Here is a 12,618-nt window from a genome sequence, read left to right on the forward strand (position 1 = left end):
TTTGTGTGTGTGTGTGTGTGTGTGTGTGTGTGTGTGTGAAATAACATCACAGTTCAGAATCATTTTTCTTTTTGACTGGGCACATCTTCTAGAGGTGTTGAATGCAACCCATCATTTTAAAGGTAAGTTTCATTTTCTACTCGTGGCATTTAAAAAATCCACCCAACTATAAAACCATAAAAGCTATAAATGGGATAGGCTACTCCTGAAGAGGAAGTTGTAATTCCTTCCTTGTGGAGTCACAGAACTCCAGCACTGCCTCCAGCTACACCGGCCTCCCCAGCCTGGGAGAGACAACTCATTTGGCAAAAATGAGCAGTGGACTCTTGTCTTCATTGTGTCTATTTTCTAGCTACAGAACTAATCACTTAGCCTTCATGACCCCAATAAGGTAACCCAATGGCCAAAAAGTGGTGATAGCGCAGGGTTGGAACAAAATTAAACAAAAAAGCACTATCCAAACTTAAACCATTTGGCTACCATCTCCCACCATCTGTCATCCAACCAGTGCTTACATACCTCTCAGCTGGGAACTCGCTCCATCTTGTGGAGTCCATTTCCTTTTTTCCGTCTTTGGAAAGTTTCTCTCTTTATTGATCAACTTTGATCATTAGTCTATGAACACAGATTAAGCTCCTCCTACAGGCCCGGCACAGTGCCAAGAGCTGATGATATAATTATGAATGCAACAGACTGGATTCTCCTGGCAGGGACTCACAGCCTTCTAGTGGAAACAGAGCATCACTGAGGCAACACTCCAGAGGAAAGAAGTGCAGTTCCACCAGCACCATAACAAGGGAATCCGACCTAGACAGGGTGGGGAATGCTTCCCTAGGATGTGAGGCTGAGCTGAGATCCAAGGTTGGGCAGGAGCTTACAAAACAAGGAAAGTGAGGGGAGGCTGGAGAGGCCTGAAGGTCCTGTTCAAGAGGCTGATGTTTAACTGAAGAGCAAGGGAAAGCTGTGAGAGCTTTAAGCAAGAGACTGAGGTGTTCAGATCTGTAACCACCCTGGAATCTATTGCCTGGGGTTACAAAGAACAAGTCTGATTCCTCTTGCATATGATGACCTGTTACATCTTTCACGGAATTGCAGAATGCTTTGGGCTAAAGGCACCAGAATTCTACTTGCTCTTTTAGGCTTCCCGGAGCACTCCCTCAGCAGTATGTCCACACTGCAGGCCAGTTCAGTGCATTCATGTCTGTTTCCCACTAGCCTGCATACACCTCTAAGGCAAATTCTGAATCTTAATTCACTGTGGATCTGGTCATCTGATGAGCTGTCACAGGAATACTTCATTTTTTGAGGTGAAGAAACTGAAGCCCAGAGAAAACTGGAAGTCTGGACTTGAACCCCACGTTCTGATGTAGAGCAGTGCCCTCTGAACTAACCACTATACGTTACTGCCTTCCTCTGAGTAATTCTCTTTGAAGTTCTAACATTTCCATGATTTCCACTCTGGATCTCTCTCTCTCTCTTCTAGGTTAGCCAGCTCCTGTTGTCTCAGCCAATCCCTACATGACATGTTTGGGGAGTCTCTTCGTGGTCCTGGTCACTCTTTAAACTCATTTCACACTTAATGTGAGACCCCAGGTCAAACACAATGTCCTGGGTGTCATGCCCAGGACAGAATTCACCAAGGTGACCACCTTCTTCATTCTACATCAGGTGTAAGTCTCCTGTATAAGGTCAGAGAGTACACATTTTAGGTCTCATCAGCCATGTGGTCTCCGTCTCAACTACTCAGCTCTGCTCTTGCACAGGGAAAGCAGTCACAGACAATACACACAGCCCTCTGATCCAATAAAACTTTATATATGAACATTGAAATTTGTATTTCATCTAATTTTCACATGTCAGGAAATAGTATTCTTTTTATTTTTTTCCCAGATATGACCCATGGGCTGTGGCTTGCTGAATCCTGTTGTAGATGATACATTCACAGCCAATGCACCCTGTGATTGTACTGCACAGCTATAAACACCCAAAAGCCACTGATTCACATTCAACCTGTTGTGAGTATAAAGCCCTTTGGAGGACCTGTGCTGGGGTGTGTCTCGCCATCTTTTGAAGGGAAGAGAGGGGCCAGGGGTTTCACTCACTCTCCTCAAGTTTCCCAGTGGAGAGGCCTTCCTGGAGGTGGGGTCTTGGCTCCCCTACTACCTCCTTTACTTCTTCCTAAAGGTAAGAGACTGATCTGAGTAGCAGACTTTTAAAAAATGGCATGCTCAACTCAGCCCCTTTTGCTCCACAGACTTGTCTGCAGAGAAGGAATCCTTGCGCCTGCTCTCTCTTTGGAGGGAGGGCTAGAACTTTAGGAGGGAGTTCAGCTTCAGCACTGCTAGCAAGCCCAACTGGCCACACAAGTAAGACACATGGATTTTATCAGTCATTGAGCTGACTAGAAAAAAAAAATTTTTTAAATCTCTGACATCTGCATCTACCTTTCAGTTCTGAACATGGGAAGGGAAACAAAGGGGTATCCAGATCATGTGGGCCAGTTCTGTGATCTTTAGACCCAGGAAAGACCTGACATTTATCCCTGCTAGATTTCATGTTACTGATTTGGCTCACTGCTTTGACCAGGGCACGTGATCTGGTTCAACTCCCAGACCTTTAATATTAGACTTTCACATCCTAATACAAATCATTTACGAACATGTTGACTAAAGATATACTCTGAGATAAGCCATTCTTCACTTTTGCCCTGGTGGTGACTTTTCCATTACTCAGAATCCTTTGAGCACTGTCATTAATAGTTACTAACCCTTCTAACTGGTCTCCCTTCCCAATTCTGTTTTCTTCTCTGGAGCCAGTGTGGGTTTGTTTTTTAAACATTCAATGGATGTATCAGCTCCTATGTAAAACTCTTGCCATGGCTTTTCTTATTTGCAGCAAAGACCCACATCCTGCTAGCCACTGACGTCAGCTGGAAAGGCCCCTAACAGACTGTTACAAAGGTAAAAATGATCATCACCTATGGTAGCATCCTAGCCAGAGACCTCACGAGCTGGTTCTTCTGTAACCAAGAATACTAGTGACAGTCACAGGCTTATAAAGCCACAACTCACCCCATAACCTCCCACCCATCCCCTGGGACTGAGAACTGAGAAGTCAAGATTTGCTCCCCTGGGTTCAGTGTGATCTTGTTGATGGGACCACACTCCAGAAGCCTCCCTGGCCACCGCCCCGCTCTGAGTCTTTTATCTCTGTCTCCTATCATGGACTCATCTACCTTTACGTGGGCCTATAGATCTGCTCTCCTAAAGAGAGACCAGTGGCTTCAAAAACAACCTCATCAAACTTCATAGAACACTGCTACTCAAAGTCCACAAACAGCAACATCAATATGATCTGGGACTTCTTACAACTACAGATTCTCAAACCCCATGGAAGCAGAATCTGCATTCCATCAAGACCCCCAGGACCCTGGCCCTGGCTCCTGTGGATTGTCTGATTCATTGGGCTAGGGCCCAGTTATCTTTTCTAAGTTCCCTACTAATTCCAACATTGTCAGTGTTGAGAAATCCTGCTAGGGAGTAAGGGCATCCCCTACTCTCAGCTGCTTCTATCATCTCAAATACATCATTAGATGCCAATTAATTTCCAAGGTTACCATTGGGAGAAATCAGGCCAGATAAAGAAAAATCTTACTGGTCAAGTAATCCAACTAAAAGTAAGTGTAGCTTCTGTTCTGTGCCCCTTTCCCTTTGGCCAAAGTAAGCTATTACTTTTACTAGTCACAGTTGTTGTTTTTCTATGGCTGGAAGCTATGCCTATCTAAAAAGGAACTTTTCTAAATCTTTTTTTTTTTTCCAGTCTCACTCTGTTGCCGAGGCTGGAGTGCAGTGGCACTATCTGCAACCTCTGCCTCCCAGGTTCAAGTGAGTCTCCTGCCTCAGACTCCCAATAGTTGGGATTATAGGCACCTGCCACCACACCTGGCTAATTTTTATATTTTCAGTAGTGATGGGGGTTTCACCATGTTGGCCAGGCTGGTCTCGAACTCCGGACCTCAAGTGATCCACCCGCCTCAGCCTCCCAAAATGCTGGGATTACAGACATGAGCCACTGTGCTCGGCCAACTTTTCTGAAATTAATCAAGAAAGAACCTGACCATTACCATGGCCTCCAGGGAAGGTGGTCACCTCCTCCTGGTTTGCCTGGGACTTTCCCAGTTTTAGCACTGAAAGCCCCACATCTCTCAGTCCAGGCAAGGGATGGTTGGTCACCCACGCCCAGTCTCCCTCATGGTCTGACCCTGACGCCTCCCTCTTCTCTCACCTCTTCCTCTTGCTCCAATATGAGGAGTACCTTCACTTCCTCCTAGAGCTCACTCCCACCTTCCTGCCTTGCTTTGCCTGTGTTCTTCCTTCCAATCGTGCCCTAGTTATTCCACTCATTCTCCAGCTCTCAGCTCAAACATCAGTCCTGTTTCCAACCCCCAGGCTTGAGCAAATCCCCGTTTTCCTCTCTCATAGTACACGCTGTCCTTTTCACAGCACTTGTCTTGGTTTACACAATTGTGTTTGTATTTGATTAGTGTCTGTCTCCCCGTGTAGACAGTAAATGCCTTAAGGACTGGAACTGAATCTGTTTTCACTCTGCTTTCTCAGTGCCTAGGTACGCATTAGACAGTTAATACATATTTGTTGAATGAATGAAATAAATCCATGTAATCAGGATCCCGTCCATGTGTCTCCATGAGAGAGACTGCCAGCTTCCTGCAGGGTCCATTCTCTCCTCCCCCTATCGAGATCATCCCCTGACTTGGGGGTGGGCACATGGCTACTCAGATAAAGGCTCATTCCATCCTCTCTGGGTGCTGGGTACAACAGGGTGAATGAATTCTGGCCAAGAAGAAGTGGAATGTGCAACTTTCAAAAGGGCTTGTTAAAAGGGATGCGTTCCTTGCCCTTTTTCTTATTAGCTGGACTGTAAGTGTGATGGCTGATGCTCCAGTAACCATCTTGCATCCAAAAGTGACAGTGGGCAGGGAAGCCAGGCATAGCGGAGAAACAAGGTGGAAGGAGCCCAGGGCCCTGACACCGTGGAGCTCATCCCAACCCTGGGAAGCTACCTCTCTTTGACATGAGATAAATAAATGTATTCACCTATTTAGGACTGTTCTGTTACTCTACCACACTTAATCCTAACTAAGAGCCTCTATCCTGCTGGTCCCTTCTGACTTTCAATATGTATGTCAGAAATAACGAACCACCAGTGTGTTTTCTCTTCCCTTAATTACACCATGTAAATATAAAACAGGAAGTGAGAATGTGAAGTGGTCATCTAGTAGCATGGTTTCAAGGTAGTGAAATGAGGAGGGAACTGAGGGAGTCAGGAACTCAGGGTCTGGTCCTAGATAGCTGAGCCATCTGGACTTCAGCTTCCTCCCCTATGAGCAAACATAAGGAAGCAAGGCCATTAACTGCCATTTCCCTTCATTTTCCAAAGGCCTCCTCATTTTAATATGTTTCAGAGTTATGTTGGAGGAACAGTCACATTGGGGCACAAGGCACAGGATCTGAAATAGTTGTGAAACAACTGACGTTCAACTAAACTCGAAACATTAGTCAAAGCTTGCACCACAGGAAAGATGCCCTAAGTACGTATGGAAGATACATAAGATCTTGACAAATGCCAGCAAATACCCCGACCCTTAGAAGTTCACGCTGGGTTCTACAGATCTGTTAAACCAGTTGACCTGAAAGCATAGTTCTAGTAAAGAGCCTTTTCCTCAAGGGCCTCCAGGTGCTAATCAGTTTAAGAGGGGGAAGAAAAAGGAACATCAAGGAGACTGGGAGGGAAAGGGAGAACTATACCTACACATGTAATAGGCTCCAAAATTCAAACGAATGAATCAATTACATATGGAAGAAGATGCAGTAAAGTGAGAAGATGCAGTAAAGTGTACAAGACAGTACAAGGTAGATCAGCAAGCTCTATCATGACAGCTAGCTACAAGTCCTCTATCATGACAGTCAGCTAGCTAACCAAAATTGAGTATAACAAATATTAAAGATTTAAAAAACAAAAATAAAGGGATATATCATGGATAAAACTGATCTAATAAGCTCTCTCAGTTCAAATGATTTTTCTTTAGATTTCCTAGGAAGGAATCAATATGCCTAAGACTTGCACTGCTTCAGGTATAAAACTGTGGAACCCAACGTGTATATTAATAATTTCATTGGTTTTGTTTCCATTTTAAGCTGAGCAGCCAACCTAATCCTTAGCTTCAAACCAAACTCCAGGTTCATTTTATAAAAGCCAAGTAAAATAACAAATCCATTGACATGAGTGCCATCTAGCCCTTCCTATCTAGATGGTGACTGGTTACAGTCAGCCCATGCTGGCACTGGTTTGCCATCTCTGCCACTTCCCCTTCCTATCAGCCATTCTGCTTGCTCCGCAGCATTTTGGCCTGACCAAGTGGTAGATTCAGAAGACACTGAGCACACGGTCTTTTTTTAACTTCAGAGAGTTCCAAGCAAGTTGAGGCCTTCCTCATCACAGATCAAAAAATACAACCCCAACGTACCAGGTGTTATTCTAAGACCTAGGGACAGATTCTCTCATTACCAGGCAATTTAGTTTACTTCTCTTAAACTAAGAGTAAATACTACAGAGAACAGCCTATGCACTGGCTTAGAGGACAGACACAGATTGTTCAAAGTACATCCTCCGATGAGCTTCCACCATCAGCTCCACTGCCCACCTCCATCCCTGAGCCATTTGGGAACTGGTCTATACCCACCGAGGCTGTCCCAAGGCTAGAAAGAGATGGGAGCTCATCTCTACCATGGTGGGTACAGAACAGGGAGGTATGCTTTTTTTTTTTTTTAAACAGTGAACCTTTGATGTTTAATGAGATTTCCCTTCTAATTTGAGGGAAGACTCTCTTGAGAATGACTTCCAACTACATTATCACTCCCTCTGTTAGAAGACTAACCCTAATATTCATTAATAAACAATAATATGACAAGAGGAGAAAGAGATGATGTATTTTAAACAACTTTGTGTCTGTTTATCCAATAATTTCACAGACTCAATATCATAGTAACATGGTTAAATAAACAATAAAAGATTTATTATTAAATTCTTAATTTAGTGATTCACCAAGCATAGCATCTTATGTGCTATAGTTTCTGGGATTTTTGTTTATTGTCTAGGAATCCCAGCAACAGTACTAACAGGCAATAGGCTTTTGTCTCCTAGAAATGAACATAAACATTTTATCCTCTTAATTTAAATATGACGCCACCTGTCTATTCTGGCTCCAATTAAATGGGAAAGTAGAAAAAGGGACTATTGCTACTATAAAAGGTTATTGGAAAATGAGAACATGTACTAAAACTTTTTTCCATTGATTTACTTAGAAGTACCATTTAAATGTTCTTCCATTAAATTAATTACAAATCAGATAAATGCATGCAACCTCATTCTGAAAACAGTTTGTCTTACCAAGTAACTGAACATGTACCAGAGGACTCAAATGGACAGGACAGAATGGAAAGATTTACTAACTGAATATACTAATCCAATAATTCCTCTAAAAACTAAATAGACTTTAATAGTCATGTATGGGGAACCACTAAGCTAGGAAGTTTTAGCCCCGTAATAAAAATTTCTTCATAATCTCTTTTTCTCCTGTACCCAGACCTGCAAGAATTGTCTCAAACAATAACAATAGTACACAAATGTTAACCCAACCTTAATTCAGAACAGCTTCAGTGTGATGAGGTAACCTTGGAAACTATGGAGAGCTCTCAGGTAGACGCCAGAAACTCTGTTTCAGATGACAGAAGCAGGCAGATTGTTAAGAACCCGTTGGCCGGACACGGTGGCTCAAGCCTGTAATCCCAGCACTTTGGGAGGCTGAGGTGGGCGGATCACGAGGTCAAGAGATCGAGACCATCCTGGTCAACATGGTGAAACCCTGTCTCTATTAAAAAATACAAAAATTAGCTGGGCATGGTGGTGCACGCCTGTAGTCCCAGCTACTCAGGAGGCTGAGGCAGGAGAATTGCTTGAACCAAGGAGGCGGAGGTTGTGGTGAGCCAAGATCGCGCCATTGCACTCCAGCCTGGGTAACAAGAGTGAAATTCCGTCTCAAAAAAAAAAAAAAGAATCTGTTATGAGTGGAGTCCCATGCTAGGGCTTACCCTGGCCACCACTTACTTAGTGAAAGCCATGAGCAAGTTCTGTAGCCATTGTGAGCATCACAGAGTGGTGATTGTACAGATTATATATAAGACTATCTATGGTCAGTGTCTCCATGTCTAGCATCCTCAAGAAAATCCAAATGCCAACTGTTATTGTGACAGGGACAAGCACTGGGTGCTACAGGCACATAGGAGAGTACCCACTCCAGGCCAGGGAGCCAGCCAAGGCCTCCCAGATGACGCTAACTCTACCTTGAGACCTGAGCCAGAGAAAAGGTCATTTTCAAGTTAATAATTATACCCAACCAAGACTTTCTAATGAGATAAAATACTTGGTACCAAAAGTTACATTCTATTTGATATTTAATCATCTCATAGAAATGTAAGAGTAGAAGTATAATAATAGGACAAACAGGCAGCCAGAAAAAACAAACAAACAAGTATGGACCATCTGGTTTTAAGCATTCTGCTGTGGGTGCCTTTAACTGCAGTGTTTCTTTTCTCCCCACAGCCCTCAAACTATTTTTTAAAGAAGAGAAGTATTTCTCTTGACAGTTAACTAGCACGGGAAGGACCACAGCTGCTCAGGCATCTTCTCCTTGGCACACACTTTCCACCACCAGGGCCCCCTATACGTGTTCTTTTCCTCCTCAAGAGTAAAGACCTCGAAGGCACTTATTCTAGAATAAGCTCACAATTCTCAGCACACTTTTGGCAGTATATGTTGAGGGAATGCTCGCGCCCACACTTCTCATTGCTCCTCTTGCCACCAGCCCAATCATTGGGTCATTAACAGTTCCATTTGCCTACTCTCCTTTTGAACAAAGAAGTTCTCACCAGGTAAATTCACCTGCCTGCCTAGTGATTACCTGCAACTGCCCATGGGAACAGGCCAAAGGCTGCTTATGGTGGCTCAGAAACATGTGCTTCATACATACAGTTGCGCCTACTTGATTAGCTTTGGATTAACAAAATCCAGGATATCAAGGAATATACCTTTCATTTGGCAGACACATCTACACGGGAGGTGGGTAACCCTGTACAAGTTTGTGTGTGACTTGGTTTCTTAAAATGAGGATAAAAAAACAACAGCTACTTCATAGAAGGTAATATTAATAATAGCAGCAGTAGCTGGCATTTGAGTGCCTACTCGGAACCATAACCAACCAGTTCTAAGCATTTTACATGTAATAAATGAACTAAGACACAAGAAGCACTAACAAATATTAGCCATTACCATTATTTTTAAATTTTTGACTTAGCATTAGACTCTTTCCTCCAAACAAAACCTCACCTAGAACAGCAAAAACAACAAAACAAACATAAAAGTATACAAATACAAAAAGCAGAGCAACTCCAAGTATAGCTGGAGCGGGTTCGTGTTCCACCCTCGGCATTCCTATCCCCCCAACACCAGTTCCTTAGAACCTCCAAGGAGTCCTGTGGTTCCTGAAATCATGGTTGAAATGTGAATGCTATCAATGAACAGATGGATGGTGGTGAAGAAAACCACAGCAAAGCTGAGCCAATCAGGACAGCTAATGGCCCAAGTCTGGCCAGATGTAGGAAGAGCAAGGACCAGTGTGGGGTGCACACATTCCCCCTGCAAACACAGTGGTCTGCCTAAGGTGTGCTGGGGAGTGTGAGCTTATTCCACTCTATGACCACCTCTCCCTGCCTTCCTAATAGGTGACAGGGTCTTCTCTGGGCTTTGGGGCGCTACACTAAGCGATCATCCAATGCTTCTTTGATGCATCTGACATTCTAATTCGGTCTTTCTGATAATATTACGCAGAGATGCTTAGTCCATGATTCTCGATATCCTAACACTTTAAAGAAGATATAGTAAAAACAAATTTTAAAATATCTGTTCTGTGGGTTTTCTTCTATTGTCTGGTTTTATTTCAAAAAAGCTAAAAAAGTCATCCCTAACCTAGCTTTGACAACTGATTTTAAAACTGGTTTTATGTTTGTTTTGCCAAACACCACCGGTAAACAAGGGAAACTATGCTTGTAAGTCTTCAGAAGTTATGTTTTGCAGAAAGTTTTCCATAACCTGCTCCTTGAATCACATTCTTCCTCTGCTGCACACAAACTGCAGATCCCACAATTGGAGCAGAGGAAAGAATTCTCCCCCTGGGCTCACAGCGCTGGCATACCCTGAACTTGGTGCAAAGAAAGGCAAAATTCCAGGTGATGATGTTAAGCCCGGAGTAGGCACCTTTCTGCCTCCCAAACCAGCCTTTTCCAGTTGTGCTCCTGCCTCCATTTCCAATTTTCCTTTCACTGCCAAAGTAAGGCAGGGAGGAGAAAATAAAATAACATAATAAAAAGTTCAAATGAATACACCCACAAGAAATATGTGGCTAATTTTACAATAACCCAAGGTGTGGAAAGGTTGAAAAAATGAGTTCATTCTCCAAGCTTTTTAAAGTGGGAGGTAGGACAATCAGAATTCTCCACTGGGAGGGGCCCCCTGCATTAGCTACCGCCTGGATCAGCCAGCCGGAGGCCCTCATTTTATAGATGAGGACATATCAGAATGGACTCCCAGAAAGGTGCTGCTTCCACTGCACCCAACAGTTTGCTGTGTGAATTAAAAGCTCCTGCTGGGACCAAGAACAGAAATTCATAAGCAATCCCCGCACCTGCCAATTTGTCATAATCCCTGAAGTTCCTGCAGCCCAAACTCTGTGTTTGGGAACCTGCCTCCTCCCCAAATTCACTAGTGGGCTCCAAATACAGACACGGGAATGTGTTCCTTCAAAACCAAGAAGCAGCTATGCTCATCTTTCTCGGGGCTGGTTAGGAAGACACCCATTGACTCTGTGGACTTCAGAGCTGGAAAGGACCCCGCTACCAAGCCATTGGGTGGAGACACTGAGACCCAGTCCCTGGACTCCCAGACTGTGGTGAATTTTTTTTTTTTTTTTTTTTAAGATGGAGTCTTGCTCTGTCGCCCAGGCTAGAGTGCAGTGGCATGATCTCGGCTCACTGCAACCTCCGCCTGCCGGGTTCAAGCAATTCTCCTGCCTCAGCCTCCCGAGTAGCTGGGATTACAGGCGCACGCCACCACGCCTGACTAATTTGTTGTGGTGTTAGTAGAGACAGGGTTTCACCATGCTGGCCAGGCTGGTCTCGAACTCCTGACCTCGTGATCGCCCGCCTCGGCCTCCCAAAGCACTGGGATTACTGGCGTGAGCCACCGCCCTCCGCCCCGTCTGGGTGAATTTTTTTAAGCTAGAGTATTCTATGTTGTTAGCAAGTCTCGACTGCCGCAAAGGCGTATGCCACATCCTCTGGCAGCAAGGCGCGAAACGCAACTCCCTCCGACAACGACTCGAGCTCCCCGGGAGGACACGGGGCTTAGCGGGTCCACGCGCCGCGGGGCCACTCCCAGGCGCAGGGCGCGACCCCCGCCGCTGCCTGGGCTCCCCGCGCGGCTCTGAGAGGACCCCCACCCCGAAGACCGCCTTTCTTCCAGGAACCTACGTTTTCCTCCCGGGCAGAAGACCTAAGCAGCTAGGCCTCTCTTATTGAAATGCGACCCCGTCCCCAATGGCGGCTCGACCCCCATGGAGATACGGCCCCGCCCCCCTCCAGCCCTGCTCAGGGGCGCGCTCTGGCTCCCGGGCTCCTGGACTCACACGCCCCTCGGGGCGGCACTAGCTGCCGCCGAGGAGGGCGCGTCCCAGGCTGCCCGCGACCCCGCCCGCCCTGACAATCCCTGCCAGCGCCCCCGCCCCGCCCGGCCCAGGCCCACCTGCAGCAGGGGCGCGAGACCGTTCCCGCTCCCTTGCCCGCGGGGGGCTCCTCGGCGCCGCCATGCCGGCCGCGCTGCCGACGGGCGCTGGGACTCCGCCCGTGGTCTGTGGTGGTCCGTCAGACGCCGCGGCAGCCCGCCGGCGCCCGGGCTGGCTTCCCCGCGGCGGGCTGGGGAGGGCGGGGGAGGCGCAGGGCGGGGATGGGCACCGACTGACGCGCCAGACAGCCAATCAGAGGCCGGGGCTGGGCGAGGCAGCGCCTAGAAGGGTGGAGCCTCCGCACGCCGTCGGGGTTGCAAGCCCCAGGTGAGCTGAGGCGTCTGGGGCTTCGCAGCGGGGCGGGAAGCTACTCCTGGAGTCCAGAAGCGCTCCCGGGGCTGCTCCGGGGGAAACATCTTGGGAATTCCACTTGGGCGGATCCGGCGACCTCCATGGCACTTTACGTCGTAGGCCCGTTAAGTGGGAAGCACAATCCCGGAGGGCTGGCTGATGACGGAGAGCGGCCGGTGCGGTTTCCCCCCGCGGGAAGGTTGCTGCGCGATCCTGCTCGGTCACGGCCGCAGTGGGCGAGCCTGGAGTCCGGATGCAGCTGTCGGCCCAGGGCCTGTTCACTGGACTGGGGAGATTTTCCAATCTTTCTTTCCCCCTGGGTCAGCAAAACGGGGTTACGCTTACTTAGAACTCAG

General features: G+C 46.5%; 1 protein-coding gene across 2 annotated transcripts in view; it reads right to left on the bottom strand.

Annotated features, from left to right (window-relative positions):
- Nucleotides 1–12,093, bottom strand: part of OTULINL (OTU deubiquitinase with linear linkage specificity like) — a 29,751-nt gene extending 17,658 nt beyond the window's left edge. Inside the window, exons 1-2 of one of the 2 annotated variants that reach the window (XM_054252324.2) lie at nt 11,932–12,093; nt 7,717–7,948 (exon numbers count right to left, since the gene is read on the bottom strand). Coding sequence is in view for 1 of the 2 variants with exons in the window: in XM_002745107.7 (XP_002745153.1) it covers nt 11,932–11,995 (64 nt within the window). In the remaining variant the exon portion in view is untranslated. The remainder of the gene's footprint in view (nt 1–7,716; nt 7,949–11,931) is intronic. The other variant, XM_002745107.7, reaches the window with a different exon arrangement.
- Between the last annotated feature and the right edge of the window lie 525 nt (nt 12,094–12,618).

The sequence above is a fragment of the Callithrix jacchus genome, chromosome 2 (genome assembly GCF_049354715.1).
Source record: "Callithrix jacchus isolate 240 chromosome 2, calJac240_pri, whole genome shotgun sequence".
NCBI classification, from domain to species: Eukaryota; Metazoa; Chordata; class Mammalia; order Primates; family Cebidae; genus Callithrix; species Callithrix jacchus.